At 38.4% G+C, this 18,852-nt stretch overlaps 1 protein-coding gene and 1 long non-coding RNA gene across 11 annotated transcripts in view; one reads left to right on the top strand and one right to left on the bottom strand.

Annotated features, from left to right (window-relative positions):
* SP100 (SP100 nuclear antigen) overlaps positions 1-18,852 on the bottom strand; it is a 97,772-nt gene that overhangs the window by 35,175 nt on the left and 43,745 nt on the right. For all 10 annotated transcript variants that reach the window (XM_072796625.1, XM_072796626.1, XM_072796630.1 and 7 more), the window contains 9 exons: positions 16,642-16,788; positions 15,839-15,919; positions 14,098-14,151; positions 13,562-13,654; positions 12,115-12,168; positions 11,738-11,794; positions 11,413-11,496; positions 7,518-7,634; positions 6,540-6,593 (listed from right to left, as the gene is read on the bottom strand). In XM_072796625.1, coding sequence (XP_072652726.1) covers positions 6,540-6,593; positions 7,518-7,634; positions 11,413-11,496; positions 11,738-11,794; positions 12,115-12,168; positions 13,562-13,654; positions 14,098-14,151; positions 15,839-15,919; positions 16,642-16,788 — 741 coding nt within the window. The remainder of the gene's footprint in view (positions 1-6,539; positions 6,594-7,517; positions 7,635-11,412; positions 11,497-11,737; positions 11,795-12,114; positions 12,169-13,561; positions 13,655-14,097; positions 14,152-15,838; positions 15,920-16,641; positions 16,789-18,852) is intronic.
* Positions 1,652-17,507, top strand: LOC140616151 (uncharacterized). Its single transcript, XR_012016680.1, has 3 exons — positions 1,652-1,718; positions 7,001-7,255; positions 17,074-17,507. It is a non-coding gene; the product is annotated as an uncharacterized lncRNA (long non-coding RNA).

Raw genomic sequence — 18,852 nt, 5'->3', positions numbered from 1 at the left:
ATTTAAAAAATTGCTCATCTTAGAAATGGAAGAGAGAATATTTATTTACTGGATCCTGTCCTTCATTGGTCAAAATGTTCAGTAAAATAGGGAAGGTATGAAAAGTTATCTGAAAGACAGCCTCAGGTTATGTCAAGATTTCTTAAAATAAGACTGAGAAGCGCAATCATAAAAGATAATATAGACAAATTAGATCACACAGATCACATTTTTTGTGCATAAAAGTGATAAATCAGATAAAAAGATCAAAGGATAATGTGAAAGAAGCTGGAGTGGATATTTAAGAAATGGGGATCAGGGAAGGGCTCTCTGAGGAGGAGATATCTGAGTTGAGGGGGAAAGCATTTTATTAGTGTCAACAGAAAGTGCAAATGTCCTGAGGCAGAAACTTACTCAGTTTGTTCACCGGGACCAGAGTAGTGTGTAAGAGCAAGAATGGTAAGGGATGGGATTTAAAAGGTGATCAAGGGCAGCTTGTGTAATGTTTCTCTAGGTTCAGTTGGAAACCACTGAAAGGGTATAAACAACTGGGTGGCAGGCTATTGAGTGAAGAATGAATTATAGGTGGCAAGAATGGAAGCAGAGGGTCCACTTAGGAGGACTCTGCAGTATTTCATATGCAAGATAATGGGGCTTGAATCAGGGAAGTGGCAAGGCAAATAAAGAATGGACAAATTTGATATATAGTTTGAGACCTTATGATGAGTTGATATGGGGAATGGTTAGGAAAAAGAAGGAATCAAGCATACGTTCTACATTTTTGATTCAGGCAGCTGACTAGTTGTCATGCCATTTACAGAGATAAAGATGACTGGTAGTGAATGACAGGTTTGGGACTGAAATAAAGAAATCTGACATGACGAATTTGACACACCTATTAGAATGCAAGGGGAAGTTTGGAGTAAGAAGTTGGGTTTATGACAGTTCAAGAGAAGAATTAGAGGAGGAGAAATATACTTGGCAGTCATTCACATATTCAAGGAATTTATAGCTTCCAGACTACATGAAATCCCTCTGGAGAGAGTATAATTAGAGATGAGGAAAGCACTCAGGTCCAAACCCGGGGGCATTCCGATAGGTGGATGTCAGGAAGTTGAGAAGGGATCACCACCACCAATACCACCACCAAATCACCAGGAAGGAGCTAACGGCAGTGGGAAGTTGTGGTGTCCCCCCAAATAGTGCATTCATCCACGTGGCCTGAAAGGGACCATATTCTCCTAGCTTCCTCACCTGATCACGGTGATGCCAACGTCTGCCAGGTGTTAGGAGGTAAGAGGCAGCCAAGAACCCTGTCAGAAAGGCCATGATCAGGTGATCACAGCAGGCTACCCTCCAACAAGCCGCACCAGCTCCAACCTCTTGACTGGAGAAACCAGTTTGTCAAGGACAGATCCCTTCAGCTCCCTTCAGGCCCAGGCTCCAGGAAAGAGATCTGCCTCCCTTTCTACTACTGTTCTCCATACATGCTGCATCCTACCCACCTGCCTCCCACCCCACCTGTGAGGCCAGGAGGGCCATAGCTCCATCTAAGGTCAATATTTTCAATCCTAGGGAGCATGCAGTCCAGAGGAAGCCTCACCTTCATAATGGAGTCTATAAAGAACCCTCATGAATCAACAACATTGATTATGACATCACTATCCATAAAAAGCCAACAATAAAAAATCACCAATCTTCAAAAAAAGGGATTAAGGGCACCTGGGTGGCTCAGTCAGGTACGCATCAGACTCTGGATTTTGACTCAGGTCATGATCTCAGGGTGATGAGATCAAGCTCAGCATGGAGCCTGCTTAAAATTCTCTCTCTTCTCCCTCTGCCCCTTCCCCCACTCATATGCACACATGTGTGCACGCACTCTCTCTCTCTCAAAAACCACACTCCAATCTTCTAATTTGTAGTTTTCTGATATTTCTTTACCCCTCCCTTTATTTTACTGTGGGCTTTTATTTATTTATTTATTTTTGCTTTAAGTATATATTTTGTGCAATTATATATGCAGATTCAAATTTTCACAAAGAGAATTATTTATTTATTTATGATAGACAGAGAGAAAAAGAGAGAGAGAGAGAGAGAGGCAGAGTGTGTCACAGGCAGAGGGAGAAGCAGGCTCCATGCCAGGAGCCCGATGTGGGACTCGATCCCTGGACTCCAGGATCGTGCCCTGGGCCAAAGGCAGGTGCTAAACTGCTGAGCCACGCAGGGATCCCCGGCTTAACTATTTCAGGTGAGTCTTTCTCACCTGCTATACAGCAGAATGAAGGAATTCTTGTGATGTTAGTACCTCTGACCTAGAGCAAGGACAGCTAAAGAAGGAAAACATACTAAGTATTTGGGGTACAACACTGGCCTAACCTTGCAAAATTAGCCCTTCTCTGTTTCATTATTATGGGGGAAATATGGAGGCTCTCACTTTGCATTTAGTACCCAAGATTTCTGCATTGGGGGGCTATGCCAATAAGCACATGTGTCACTGGGAATCAGTGTTGTGATTATACCTTGAGCCATGCTGCAACTCTGCCTTTGGGTAAACCTTAGAGCTTAAAAAGAAGGAGGTTCATCCCCTTAGTCTGTGCAAGTAGGGGTCACTGTGAATTGTCTTGCCATATCCTTCAGACGGAGCCATGGGGACTTCATCTGCAGCCAACATGGTTCTATCCAGTCTTTAGCATGAGCATGAGCTTGTCCAGTCTTTCAAAAATCTAATCCTCTATTGAAGCCTTCCACACTCCTTTATGGGGGAGCACCCATATTACCCCGAAAGCTGGCTCTTCCTTCCATTCTGCCAAATTCCTCATGTTACTGCAGTAAGTAATCATGGGCAGTTTCTTTCTTTCTTTTTTTTTTTTCAAAGATTTATTTATTTATTCATGATAGAGAGAGAAAGAGAGAGAGAGAGGCAGAGACACAGGAGGAGGGAGAAGCAGGCTCCATGCAGGGAGCCCAACGTGGGACTCGATCCTGGGACTCCAGGATCGCGCCCTGGGCCAAAGGCAGGTGCTAAACCGCTGAGCCACCCAGGGATCCCCCATGGGCAGTTTCAATGTCTGTGCATCTTCACCCAGAATAAGTACTTTGAAGAGAGACTGAGTTTTGGTGGTTGTCAGTATAGATGTGGTCTGATTTATAAGGAAAGAGAAGTTGTGGAAGCGTTGGGAATGTGCAGTGGATAAGCAGAGCAGTGAAAAGGGAAGTATGATGAAGCCTATTAGGATGAGGTCTGGTAAATGAAATGTGAATAAGGAAGGGGTGTCAGGATTTGGAGATACAAGAAAAAATATAGAAAGTATCTAAATGATGCTGGGAATAATACTTAGCCTATAAGTAATAATGTGTATACAATATTATTAAGATGTCATCTTTTTAAAAAGGTATCATAAGCATCAATCTCCTAAATACTGAACAGATCATTCACACTGTATTTAGGTGAAGGCAAGAAAGGAAATCTGAAAATAAAAAAACACAGGGGATCTCAAGCTGATTCAGATTTAAGAAATAAGATAGGAAGCTATAGGAGAAAAAAAATCTCTATGTATCTATTTTCACTGTTTTTAGGTAAAATCCTTTTCAGGCGCTTCTCTGTTTTCTGCCAACTATGTATTTCTGAACTCTATGGGCTTGCATTTCTTATATGGCTATCTAACGAAATCCAGAAATCAGATTTGAAAAATGTAAGTCTTTGTAACTAACAAAGAAGGATGCTTGGATGGCTCAGTCAGTTAAGCGTCTGCCTTTGGCTCAGGGTCCTGGGATTGAGTCCAGACTTGGTTTGCCTGCTCAGTGGGGAGCCTGCTTCTCCCTCCCCCTCTGCCCACTCCCGCTTGTGTTCTCTTTCATGCTCTCTCTCAAATAAATTAATTAATTGAAATCTTTATTAAAAATGTATACACACACACACACACACACACACACACACATATATATGTAATTAACAAGGAATTACAGAAAGAGATGGAGAGAAAGTCCCCCAACTTATAGCTGTGGAAGGAGAGAGAGCATTCTGCACCATAAACTACTTAAAGAATATGATTTGACAAAATATTAAATTGAGAAATCTCACAAAAAGGTAAGTCTTATTCTCTTGCAAAATATGGAGATACGGCAATCATTACCAGATTGTTCTTCTCTCAGTTGTTAAAAAATTTGTCCTTGGAACAGTTCATTTGAAGGGGTCTTGTAATATTCCCCTAATTAGAAATTATTACTACTTCTCATGAAACCAGTTCCAAAGAAGCCTTAAATCTGATTGACAGTCTTGATAATTCTTGGACCTGGCCATCATATTTTTTTTAAAGATTTTATCCACTCATTCATGAGAGACACAGAGAGAGAGGCAGAGACACAGGCAGAGGGAGAAGCAGGCTCCTTATGCGGAGCCTGACATGGGACTCTATACCAAGACCACAGGAATAATGACCTGAGCCAAAGGCAGATGCTCAACTGCTGAGCCACCCAGGTATCCCTGGCCATCAGATTTGTAAAATTTTTATTTTAATTCCAATGTAATTAACATAAAGTGTTACACAAAATAGTAATTCAGCAATTCGATACTGGCCATCATATTTTGATTGACATTGGAATCCCTAAACTATATAAATGCTTATAAGGTTTTATATTAAATCAGAAAAAAAAAAACCTTGGCATTCTTATTTCCTCACACACAAGCAGGTAATAAAATAACCACAGATTTTTTTACTTAAATAAAGATTTTGAGAGCTTTGTCTCATTTAAATTCACTCCAGGTATTATGTAATGGGGAAAAAAAAGATATCCATAGTAACAAACACATTGGTACACCATATAAGAGTTTTTTAAAAGTGTAAGAAAATTCCTATTGGAAGAACATTAAATAAGATATAAGTGGGTAAAATCTCTGTTCTCCCAAAATTAATCTGCATTTTCAATGCATTTCTTCTTTTTTCCCTCAAGTTTTTTGTTTAAATTCCAGTTAGTTATCATATATGGTAAAATTGGTTTCAGGTGTAGAATTTAGTGATTCATCACTTACAAATAACACCCAGTGCATTTCTAATCAGAGATTCCAGTGAACTTGGGAAGGAGGGGGGTGGGGGATCTTCTTGAGTTGATTCTAAAATTCACCCTCAATGAGTCATCAGGATGGTGCTACCTCTGAACTTTCTCTTCTTTTCTGTAACCCCTTTGATTGCAAAAGAAAATCTAGTACATAGACAGGTAAAGGCACTGTATGATTAAAGTGGTGGTTCAATCACAATGTAATAGTGTAGAGAATATTTTTTAAATTCCCACCTCACATGAAAGCAGAGAGGAAAAACTCATGGAATTATAGATGTAAACATAAAAAATGATAGGTATTTCGGGATCCCTGGGTGGCGCAGCGGTTTGGCGCCTGCCTTTGGCCCAGGGCGCGATCCTGGAGACCCGGGATCGAATCCCACGTCGGGCTCCCGGTGCATGGAGCCTGCTTCTCCCTCTGCCTGTGTCTCTGCCTCTCTCTCTTTCTCTCTGTGACTATCATAAATAAATAAAAAATTTAAAAAAATGATAGGTATTTCAAACATGGAACAATGTTTTTAAAATCTTCAGGTAAAATGGCTGTTATAAAAGCAATGGGAAACCCAAGAGCCAGAGAGAAAAAAAGCTGACAAATTTGACTACTTAAAAATTTATAACATCTCTAGGACAAAAGAGTCCATTAACAAGCCTAAAAGGAAAATATAATAGGAGGGTCCTCATAGTTCAGTTAAACATCTGACTCTTGATTTCAGCTCAGGTCATGATCTCAGGATGGTAAGTTTGAACCCCCAGTCTGCCTTCATGCTCAGTGGGGAGTTTGCTTGGGATTCTCTCTCCCTCTGCCCCTCCCCCCACTCATGCTTTCTCTTTGTCTCTAAAATAATCTTTAAACAAACAAATAAACAAAAGGAAAGGAAAACAAATGGGACAGCATATTAGCAACATATATAATGTGGATTTAATGTATATACCAGATAAGCTTTTTTATATCCATTCAGCAATGTAAGAAAAAGACAACCACCACAATAGGAAGCTGACACGACACTCTGTGACAAAGACTTCAATGAAGAAGAAAAACAAATGACCAATAACAAATGAAAAATGCTCAATCACCCTCAAAATGAAGACTGGTGCATGTGAAAGCACCAAATAAGACTATATATAGCTCAGTTAGAATGTTAAATGTTTTTACTGCTTAGGTATGATACATTAATTTTAAAAAGCAAGAAAGGGAAAAGTGTATAGAATTACCATATTAAGATAAATAAAAATATATTCCAAACTGACTTAATACATGCAGAGAAAAATTCTGCAAAGACATATACCAATGTTTATAAGAAAGATATTTTAAAATCAGAATAAAACACAATATCAAGATATGACCATTTTGGAAAAAAATAGTTGCTTTAAAAGGCATTCATTTAAAAAAAAGGCATTCATTTTTTTTGTCTTATGAAAGGCATAGAAAATAATGATAAATTATAGCATTAAAAAAACACTGCATTTGTGACATAAAAATCAAGTAAATTCTTTTTCATTCTTACTTATTTTCTCATTGTGTTTTCCCGAAGTAGGATTGTTTCCAATATCCATGGTATCTAGAAAGTAATAGGTGGTGGTCATATAGCTGTAATTTAGAAATAAAAATTACAAATCTTATGACAATTCAGACTGCAGAAGGCTTGAGTTTATAATGATCTGAGTATCATTTCTCTGTCTTCCTTCTAAAGGAAACAGACAGGGACTGAATTGATATCTAAGGTCCTTTATTTCTCTGGGACTTTAAAAAGGCTCTTAATTTCTTAAGTACATCAGTTTCTTCATTCATGAAACAAGAATAGCAACTGTTATCCTGTTCAGGCTTTAAATTTTTTATGACAATGAAATAAGATCTTATTTACAAAAGTTAATGAGAAATCACTACATTCGTCAACTATGGAAGGCATTCTTCAAAACTATATGCTGAGTTTAAGAATACTTATCTAGGGCCTTTGTTTCCTGACAGGTAACAGGACCATTTGTCTTTTGAGGCTTTTCCAAGGTTGTGACAAAGTGACACTATTATCTGAAGAACACTTGGATTTCTTCATTCCACGGACAAGGGTGGGATGTCACTATATAAATCCAATACTTTAGTAAATGAGATACTGCCATTTTTACCAGTGTGTTTCTACTAGATCATCCATGTCAATCCACCCTGTTCAACATGACTTTATAAGGATCTCTTGCCTCCCTGCCACTCCCAAAAGGCTCAGGTCAGGTAGGTGCAGAGAATGGGACTCTGGCATGGATGTACTCCTTCCTTATCAAAGTGTGTTCAGAGTCAAGTGCAGCAGGAAACAAAATCTCTGATATCAGATTCCTGACATTGTGCAGTCTAGGACCCTGTGACCCCTCAACTTCCATAACTGGTCATTCCATTGGTCAGCTGCCTGATGTCCTTGAACTCTGATCAACTACATACCCAGGGTCTGTGGTATCAGCAGAACCACCTCCACCCCAAGACCCTCAGGCAGCCTTACCCATCATGTCAGATGCTTGGCTATTCTCAGTCCTTGTTCCTTGGCCTCTTGAAATACCTTTCGAAAGGCACATGACACATGAACACTCTTCATTTCCAAGTCCTTGGGACTCTGCTCCTAAATTATGATTTGTAAAGAGTTTTCATTTGCATCTCTTCTCTTCTAATGATCCTCCCTTCCCCAAACCCTCCACTAAAAGATGTCTCAACCTCTGAAATCACTTTCTTTGTTTGCTCCCCATTGTTTTTGCCCTTCCTTTCAACCTATTTTTTCTCTTTTATCCTTTTCTCTTTGCCCTAAATCTGTATTTCTGTTCTTCTACTTTTTCTTTATATGCTTTTCCTATCCACCATTTCTGACATTTTCACATACTCTTATATTTACTTTATGTGATATTATTCTTTTCCAGAAATATTATTTTATTACATTTATATATTTGTATATATAAAATTCAATTATTAAAATAGTTTCTGTAAATATTCTGTATAAATACTATAATAAAGTAACTTTTGACAGACATATTTCCAAATGTTAGAATACAGGAAGTGAACAATTTTTTTTCACTCACTCAGTAAGTTTGCTAAACCCCTTTCATGTACCAGGCGCTGAGATGGGTGCTGATAATAATTCAGGCAGAAGACTACTGAAGCATCAATGCTTGTCAATTTTATGAACGACCAGGGAATTGACACAGAAACAAATGAGTGAATATATTGAAATATGAAGAAGTGTGTGTAAAGAAGTGTATGTAGATTCAGCAAATGAAAGTAACCACAAGGAGTTTAGTATATCTGAGCATGAAGTGAAAGAATAAGGAACATTGATAAGGATGGAGAAAGAGGCAGGAGCCCTTAGGTAAGTGGCTTTGGAGGCCCCATGAAGGAGAATTGACTCAGTCCTAAGGGAAATTAAAGGACTTTGGATGCAGTTTTGAAATATCAATTTAGCTAAATCACTTAGAATACATCTGGTGGGAAGAAGATTAGAAGGAGAACAAGATCCTGTAAATCTAGTACAATGAGAAGTGAGATAGATATGGATTAGAGCGTCAGCACTGGGAGTGGAGATTAAAGGACAGCTGGAGACATTTAAAAGGAAGACTTGATAGAGTTAGGTGATAGATGTGGTGTGTCAATTGAGGAGACAACAGTGTCATGGGTGACTCTGTGAATTTCAATTTGAAAACAATGGGGCAATTAATAGTGTATTTTAGAAACAGAATACTGGAGAAGCAGATGCTGGTTTTAGGAAGATGATGTGCTCAGTTTTGCAAGTGTTGAGTTTGAAGGTTTTGAAAGACATCTAAAGTGGGGAAGGCTAGGACCTTCAGAACCTTGGACAGAGGTCATTCTGCCATTTGGATGGATGAGTTTAGATGCTTGGAGGACGGGGCTGGGCTGGAAATGGATGTTTAGGAACTATTAAGTTGTGGATGGTGATTGAAACCATAGGAATGAGTGAAATGCCTGGACAAGGTCTCTTGTAATCTGGGTGAGTTATAGGGGACACTGATACCTGGGAGCGCCTTGCTCTGTAAAGCCACTGCTACTAAGAACCACACTTGCACCAACATTGCTTTTGTCCCATTTCAGATCCCACAATTTCTCCATCTTGCCTCTCTTCTTTTTACACTCTGCCATTTTTTATCTCATCTTTTTAACTCTTTCTCTACATGGTTCTCTGTGTGCCTCCTCTTTCTCCTCTCCATTTATTCCCGATGTATATACCCCACTCCATCAATTCTCTATGCTTCTATCCCTGAATCTCATTTTATTATTGAAGTAATCCTCTTTCTACTGTCACTTCCTTTTCCATTTTCTCTTTGCTTCAGTCTGTTTCTCTTAATCTTATCTTGATATTTTAGCTGTTTTTACAAGTACAATTTTTGTCTTTATATTTTATCTATATTCAGCTTCATTTCATAGACTGCTACTTTCATCATGACCAAATGACTACTCTTGGCACTGACCACACTGTTGGCCACCATTACTTTTACCAATTCACTACGGGCTTTCTACATTGTAAGACTCAGCCAGTCATGGACTCTATTGCCATGTTTCTGGTACAACTTCTGAGAGTATCTTGAAAATCAACACTCTTCCCCCACAAAACCCCCCAATCTGGTGATATTTGGATTCCATTTCCATTCCACTTGAAAATACTTGAAGCATACTCAGTGAGATGTTTTTCCATTTGAAGAACCCAGCCTATCTTTTCCATTCTTTCTCCTTACATGCTCCACTCAGTGTTAACCTCCCTCCATTCAGGAACACAGCTCTTCTTTCTCTTTTGACTCCCTCAAACCTGTTGAAAGTAGTCCAAACCTTACACAATGTATGGGAGTTGTGTGCATGTGTGTCTGCATTTGCATGTACATGCAATGTTTTAGGGGGAAGGTAAGATAAAGAAAGAAGAGCTTTTCCTCTGTGCAGACAAGAAAACAAAGATAATAATAATGTAACGGCTTATATAATAGATAATAGATATCATATATAAAAGATAATAATAATGTAACGTAAGCACCAACAGGTGCTTATAGGTTGGCATCTCTTCTGACCTTCTTTCTCTATTCATCTGAGGAGCTTTGAATTCACAGGAGGACATTGAAGAGAAATAAGGAAATGACAGACTATAGACAGTGACCACTTTGATGTTGTCATGCTCATTTACATTCATGGCTCAGATGAGCTGAGAAAATACCCACTCTGATGACTACACCTTATATCCAACAAAGATGTGCTCTGTCATCTTTCCTATCTGGTCACATATCATTTTTCTCATTATTTCTTGATTTTCTGACCATTTCCCTGCTTTACACATTTCTATCACCATTACTTGATTCTATGAGCTTCTCTCCCCATTTCCCTGATTTCTCTTGTGCTCTGTGTTTTTTTTTTTCTCTTTTTCATCAATGATGTTCTTAATCTCTGTTCCTTTTTATTTCTGTATTTATCCTTTTTGGCTCTTCCCTTCCAGGTATTTTGTATTCCTTATATCTGGCACCACTCCTACCATCTTTTTTTTTCTTTATGATTTTCATTTTTATCTATCTATCTATCTATCTATCTATCTATCTATCTATCTATCATCTATCATCTATCTATCAATCTCTATCTATCTACCTATCTAGTTGTTAAAATAAATTTTTCTTGCATCAGGCACTGATACATACTGCTGATACTATATATCAGTTCCTTTGTACCTCCTTTTTGGATTTTGATCATGGGATACAGCTCTTATATTCCTGCCTATTATATACAAGAGTCATACTTTTTGACCTTTGGCCAAATTGGTGAATTTGGTCAAATGTCTACTTCTTTATTCCAAAATAGGATGACAAGAATTAGCATGCCTAAATCTTAAGGATATCGTGATTACAAAGTAAGATCTTATCTGCCAAAGTAGTTTAAAATAACACAGTATAATCAAATTACAATATGATGGGCAACTGTCAAAAACTATACTAAAGTTTGAAAGTTGTTGATCTGACGCTTTTATTTCTGTCTGTAATTACATAGCGGAGCCAGTTGTCTTTTGAGGCTTTTACAATTACAAATGACCTTAATGTCAATCAATATGCCACTATAGAAAACTAAGGTCTTAGTGTTAGTAGGCATGACAGTAGGTATTTAAAAAGATACCACCATTTTGCTATTCATTTCTTCCACAACAGCAGTATATAATTACATACATTTATTCAATAGAACTCATCCTGTTAAACATGAATTTATAATAATTTCCTGTCCCCTTCTATTTTCTAAAATGCTGAAAAGGAGTTCCCAGGATTAACTGGATACAGGTCTTCAAGGTGCTGAGAATAAAATGCATCAGGAAACAGTAGCGTTTAATTCCTGACATTCTGCAGGCCAAGGCTTGGCATCCTAATCTTCTTTACCTGACCCACTTCTTAGGACTGAGTTAGAAGATTCCTGAGATTCTTCTGCACGATGTAATTCTGAAAAGTTACCACTGCTGATCCCTGCAGAAAGAAATAAAATTTCTTAGAAGTCTCAGTCTGTGTTCTAGGAACAAATCTAGTACAAAATTCTTTAAAAGGAAAATTGGAGAGTGAAGTTAGGAGCTAGGAATACTCCTACTGCCAGGCTACCCTGTGGCTCCATCTGACCTGTTGGTCAAAGTTGCTCCAGGAACCACCCCCAGGGCTGGGCTGGGGGACAACTTTGCCATGGAAGGTACTTCCTTTTTTCACCATGTCTTACCCTTTCCGCTTGTCGGCACGTACTTCTTCTTCCAGTTCCTTTGGTTATCCAGGGAGTCTGTGGAAGCAACATTTTCTAGTTGTCAGGGCCTCTATCAACTGGGACCCTCAATAGTCTTACAGAGCAGAGCACCCTCCACTCCAGGGGTTACTTTATCTTATTTAGGCAAATGAAGAATATATTTGTATTGTATTTGTGCCATTGAACTTTTTGAGGCTTACACATTGTATCAATTAATCCAGCCCACCTAATTCAAAATGTATAATGTGAATCAATTAATTTACAAGTAATTTTATTTTAGAGGATTTAACAAAAAATTTGAGCAAAGATTTTGTAGTAAAGAAAGTTGTTACATCAAGAGTTTTAATTGCACTTACGTCTTTTCCTGTTGTTTATTCCCCAAAAAGATTTGTTTCCAATATCTGCAGAATCTAGAAAGTAAAGGAAAACACAACCAGTAATCTACAACTAAGAGCTGTGAATCTTATGACTACTTACACTGTAGACAGGATTTGGACTAGAAAGACACTATGACAATCATTTCTGTCTCTTCCCATCTAAAGGAAAAATATCACTACTAAATGGAGCGGAGAACCACAATCCTTTGGCCCCAATTGCAAAATCAAAGAAATTTTGAAAATCCGTATTTTTCCCATAAGTTTTCAGCTAACTACTTCAGCAGTGAATCTGGACTTGAGCTGTCATGAATCTATGTAAAATTTTTATTTCTCACACTTGGTGTGAATTCACCAATTTGAAAACAGACTCTTTTTTTTTTTTAAGATTTTATTTATTTACTCATGAGACACACACACACACACACACACACACACACAGAAGCAGAGACACAGGCAGAGGGAAAAGCAGGCTCCATGCAGGGAGCCCGACATGGGACTCGATCCCGGGTTCCCAGGATCACGCCCTGGACTGAAGGTGGTGCAAACCACTGAGCTACCCAGGCTGCTCGAATTCACCAATTTGTTGCAGGAACATTAATATAATATATTTGAGACTCGTTGCAAGGTCATTTGTATGTATATTTGAGAGTAGGATTCTGTCCCAGATTCTGTTAGATTCTTTTTTTTGGTAATATATAGGATATGAACCACATTGTCTTTCTAACAGATTATTATTTTATGCCTGGCTTCAAAGGTTTTGAATAGAAGACTATGGATATTTGCTAGGAGTCCAGGCTGTTCTGCTTTTTCCAGTAACTTTCCATATATAATGTATAGAAGATCTTTAAATGTTTATGAGTTAGAGTTTCCCCACCTGTGGAGTAGAGAGAGCAATAGTTATCTGGCCTACCTTTCAGTTGTTATAAACACGAAAAGATATCTTATTAGTGAAGATATTTTCAAATATCGTTATATGGGCCAATGTCATATTGGAGTCTTCTGTCAAAAGTTATAAATTGAATTTGATGATAATAACTAGAAACTTTTCCCTCTGTCAATAATCAGAGTCTTTTGAATTTTGAGCAAGTTTGCAACAAAATCAAGCGATGGCAGATACCCATTTTCTCTGCTCTCTACAAAATAGGAGTGGGCAGGGGTGGAAATCATTACGTAATTCAGTACTTTGGGGTTAATAAACCTGAAAGCATGTAGTAAAAATGGCACTGCCATTCAACTAGAGCCACCTTACAAACCTGAATTTATAATGCTTTCTCTCTTTGCATTTTTCAAAATGGCCAGATGTGATCAATGCAGGGAATGAGATCCCAGTCTATGGAGGATGATCAGAGTAAAATACCCTAGAAACAAGAAAGAATTCCATACTCAGATTCCTTGTGCCTGGGAGCCTAGTGATGGTAGTCCTTACCCTCCTCATCAGGATTGCTTCTCAGTGCTGAGCTCGAGGCTCTCATGGGCTCCTCTTCCTCACTGGACTCTGAAGAGTAATCAAATCTTTTCACTGCAGAGGAAGCAAGTGTCTCTTGAAAGTCTCCGTGTATGACAAAGGAATCAAGAGGGTAAAAACTTGGGAAGCTCTAAAAACCCAAGACAAGTATACCCCCAGGACACCTTAGGACTCTGGTATGGAAGAAGGGAGATCTCCCACTTGGCTGCTTCCTTGAACCCCACTTGAAATAGGGTCCCACCCCTCTCTCATCTAAAACTCCTTGGAATGTTTACTTGAAAAAAAATTAATTCTATTGTGTTTGAACCCTTGACTTCTTTGGGTTTACTTGTTACAACCATTAGCCTAACTAATTAATACAAAAATTAAAATATAAAGCATCTTAAATTAAAACGAATTTATATTTTACTTTGAAGGATATGGCAAAGAATTAGAATGAATCTTTTGTAGAAAATGCTGTTCATTTGTAACCACGAAGAGTTTTTATTTGCCCTTACCTACTTTCCAAGCTCCTTCTTGGGAGATAGGTGATTTTCTGAAATCCACGGGGTCTATAAAATAAAAGGGAAGAGACAATTGTTTGTTTGCAATAGTCTTACAAATTCTGTGACAATTCACCGGGCTTGCAATCACAATAATATTTTTATGATGATTTTTCTCTCTTTCCTTCAATTGAATCCAGTTCTGGTGGCTTGGGATATAATGATGGGCTCCTGCTTGGCTCTTCTTTTCACTTTCCATGTCAATTTGTAAGTGGCTCTTCCACATTATTAGCCACAGCTGCCTTATCTATAAAGCTGGATAACATAGTTACTCTGTCTTCCTGTTAAGGTTTTTATGAAAATAAAATAAAACTTTATTTACAAAAGCTCTTTAAGAAATCACAATATAAACCAATGGTTTAAGTAATTTGGGTTTGAGAATAGCTGATCAGAGATCATTTTCCCATCAATAATTAGACAGCAGCACAAATTGTTCTTTGAAGGCTTTCTAAGTTTGGGATTAATGACAATATTGTCAACAAGTAGAAGAATACTGTAGTTACTATGTTGGATAGAATATAAAGCATATCGGTAGAGAATAAATACATTATTTCAACTCTTTAGCATTAATACATGATAGTGTTTAGTAAAAGTTTGTCATTTTTACCAGCATATTTTTGCTACATTTTCTATATATCAATCAAGTGGGCCCATGCTGTTAAACAACAATTTATAATGCCTTCCTGCCTCCTTCCACACTTCCCAGTAGGGCCAGAGAAACTAAATGCAGAAAATAGTTCCTGGAAGTAATAGAACCAAGGCATATAGAGCATGCTCAAAACAAGATTCATCAGGAAAACAGATCTCGGGATTTCGACTCTGTGTATTTGTCATCCAGGGTTGCAATCCTAATGTTCTTACTTAGTGTAATCTGAAGTCGTGAGCAGGTAACTTCTTGGGACTCTCCTCTCTCACTTGATTCTAATGAGTCAAGGTTATTGGTCACTGCACAAAGGAATAGGACTTTTTAGGGGTCTCAGTGTGTGACAATGAGGCTTTGTAGAAGACCTTGGAACACTGATGTGATTGTGTTTCCTCTAGAAAACAAGGATAACAATGTCTGGTCTGCTTACCCCTTAAGATTCTTGTAAATTAAAAAGTAAGGTTTTATTTGCAAAAATCCTTGGAAAAATCATTATATATGCCATGGGTTGCTGAAGAACTCCCAAAAACACTATGTTGGGTTTTAGAGTACTTTATCTGAGTCCTTTTTCTGCTAACACTGGATAGCCGGATGAGTTGTCCTTTGACACAATTCAGTTTGTGATCAGATGACAATATGATCTAGTAAAGTAATATTTAGCTTTCTGTTCCCTATAGAAATCACTGTATAAATCCAACACCTTATAAGCAAAGAAACTAGCTAGTTTTAAAAACAAAATCATCATTTTGGTAGCCTTTTTCTGCTATATAATCAATATATGTGTACAATGTGTATTAATAAATAGCACCTATCAATTAATAGGCTTCATTTTCAAAAAGTATATATATGTGTGTGTGTGTGTGTGTGTGTGTGTATACATATATAATGATTTTTTAGATTATTTCCCTAAAAGGTCAAGTAAAATAAATGCAGAGAATGGGATTCCAGGATAAACTGAATCTATCACACAGAATAGGCCCAAAATTAGATGCATCAAACTGTAGTTCTTAATTCAGATTCCTATAGCCAAAGCCTGCTTTCCCACAGCCTTACCAGGCCGGCTTTCCAGTGTTGATGTGGAGGCTTCTGGGAGCTCCTCTCCATCATTGGATTCTTCAGAGTCACTGCTGATCACTGCACAGAGGAGCAAAATCTTTTAGCTTCAGGGTGGGGCCAATGAGCCCACATATCAGGCAACCCTGCAATAAGAACACTAGAAAGACCTGGAAACTAAGCTAACTCAGGGCACTCTGATCTATACTTGAATGTGTGTGACTTGCAGGCTACTCCAGTCCTAAACTAAAGGTGATAGAATTCATGGACAGAGGGCAACTTTGCCCAATCTGTCAACGTTTTTCTTTCCCCACTCTCATGGGACCTCCTACCCCTGCCCTCATGCTACTCTATCTTTTATTCTCAATTTATTTCACTTCCTCTTGGCTCTGCTTCTTTCCCCTACTTTTGCCTCTCTTTCTGGCAATGGTATCTCTCTATACTTCTCTTTGTCTTCATGTGCTTCCTTCTTCATCTCCTTTCATGAATCTCTTGGCTCTCCAGTTTTTTTTTTCCCCTTTTCTTCAACTTCTACCACCATATTTTCTTTTCTTTTCTTTTTTTTTTTTTGTTTTAGAAGTAGGCTCCTACACATTAATACTCAAATCTACCATTTCTGTCTTTTGGTATTTTTCTGATCACTGGGACTTTCTCCTGCTGAGCTCACTGCATATGGTACTGGTTCCTCCCCTCTCGCTTCCATCCAAGGCCAAATGGACTGCCTTAATGGGCCCTGATGACGTGTCCCAGCCCCTTGCCTGGAACTGGTGACTCACATTACTCACTCTTTCAATCAGCATTACCTATTATGTCAGATGCCTGGTTATAGTTAGTCCTTGCTTGGGCTTGCTGTTCAACTGTCGAGTTAAAGAATGGCTTTTCCTTCTTTATATCCACCAGATATACCGAACAGGAATTCATTTGGATTCCATGATTGGGTAGCTCTGCTCCTGGATCAAATTGTAATGAATGGAGAATTTTCATTTGTCTCCCCCAAAGGGAATAAACACCCTTCACTACTATTGATAAGTCCTGTTCCCTGTAAATCCACCGAAGGGGTGAAGCTTCCCCTCTCTCCGACCTCTTTCCTATCCTGCTGCTTAACTGTGTCCCTTCATCTGTGCCTTTCTGGACTCTGGGTTTTGGGGGGGTTTGTTTTTGTTTTCTCTTCTCATCCTTTGATGAATTATTTGTTGCTCTTTTGTTTTTAAAGATTTATTTATTTGTTTTAGCAGGGAGGAGCAGAGGAAGAGAGAATATTAAGCAGACTCCACCCTGAGCATGGAACCCAATGGGGGGCTCTATCTCACAATGCTGACATGATGAGCCAAGCAAAACCAAGAGTTGTATGCCTAACTGGCTGAGCCACCCAGGAGCCCCACTTTGTGCTCTTTTAAAAATAAAAATTATATTTTCAGTATAATGTACATAGATAAAAATGGGTAAATCATAAATTTTGAATCATCACAAAGTGAGCATATCTGGGTAATTGTCACCGTGATCAAGAAATAGAAGATTACTTATACCATGGAAACCTCTTAGTGATGCCTCCCACTAACTGTCTCCATCACGTAACTCATGTTAACCACCACTTGATTTTTAATACTATTGATGATTAATTTTGCCAGTTCTGAAATACACGTTTGTATAAATGGAATCATGCCCCTCTCTCTTACTTGCTCTTTATCTGTCTCTCTCCCATTTGACAGGGATGGGGGTAGGAGACTTAGGCTTCCTTTCTTAACATTATATTTGTGGGAGTCATCTCTATTCATTTTGCTTTTTCACTTCTGTGTAGTAGTCTATTGTAGATATAATCCATGATAAACCCATAAAAAAATCTATTTGGGCTGTTTTAAGATTTTGGCTATTGTGAATAATGCTGCTTTTCTATGTGTTTCTTTTCTTTTTTTGAACATAGTGCTCATTTCTGTAGGTTTCTGCTGAGGAACATAATTGCAGAATCACAAGCTATGTATAGTTCCAACTTTTTCCAAAAGCATGTGTAAAGGCAGAGGTATAATTGGGAGAGCTTGACAATTCAAGTAAACAAACAGAATTTGGTGTGGTAGGAATGTGGTGGGAGAGAGAGAGTGTGTGTGTGTGTGGGGGGTGGGTATTATACAACTATGTGGGAGGTAACCTTCTATATTCCACATCAAGCAGCATTGATCTCATGCTGAGGGCCACAGGAGGGCACTGGGTTTAAGTAGGAAAGCCGTATGGCTTTGCATTTTTGCAATGCCCATTAAGCTGAAGTGTAGAAGATGGATCTGAGGGGGGCAAGACAGGAGGAAGGAAGCCAGCAGGAGAGTTCCCCTATTTGACGTGAGAAGTGATAGGAATGTAGATTAGAGTGAGCATCCTGGAAATGGAGAGAAATAAGTAGGCTAGACATATTTTAAAGTTGACAGAAGTGGTAAATAAAGTCATGGTTGTTTTAATCCACTGAATTTGGAGGATGTTTGTTACACAGCAATAGATAACTAATATAGCATCCAAACAGAGATGGCTTTCAGATCTTTGATTACACGTCTTCAGGCACTAGAAGGAATGAATCTAGAAGACAGGTCTGGAGCAGAGGTGTGTGTAGGAATCCATAGATCATAGATGATCGAAGCCACAGAGATATGAAATGCTTGGGTGGAGGCCTATTTTTATTTGAGGAGGTATAAGGGCCATTTTGGTCACTGTAGACACCTTAATGATCTCTTCTCAATGGCAATAGGAAGAGCCCTCTGTGCTTTCTTTCTGGTGACTGTCTCTTCAAATTGGACAATGTCTTGATTTGTCTTCTCCTTATTTGATCCACTTTCTACCAGTTTTTCATTCATGGTCCCGTAACTCATCCTCTACATAGTTCTTTTTATGCCTCCCCCGTTTTTTCTATTTACTGGTATTCATCTATTTCTGTATATTTCTCTACTCATACTTTTTCTCAACATTTTTTTATCACTATCTCCCAGGTCCTAGGGTGAGGCAGAAGAAGTGCTGAGGGTACAAGAAGATACCAA

This window comes from Canis lupus, chromosome 24 (genome assembly GCF_048164855.1).
Source record: "Canis lupus baileyi chromosome 24, mCanLup2.hap1, whole genome shotgun sequence".
NCBI lineage: Eukaryota > Metazoa > Chordata > Mammalia > Carnivora > Canidae > Canis > Canis lupus.
The sequence above is the reverse complement of the archived record's forward strand: the minus strand, read 5'-3'. Positions and strand labels throughout refer to the sequence as shown.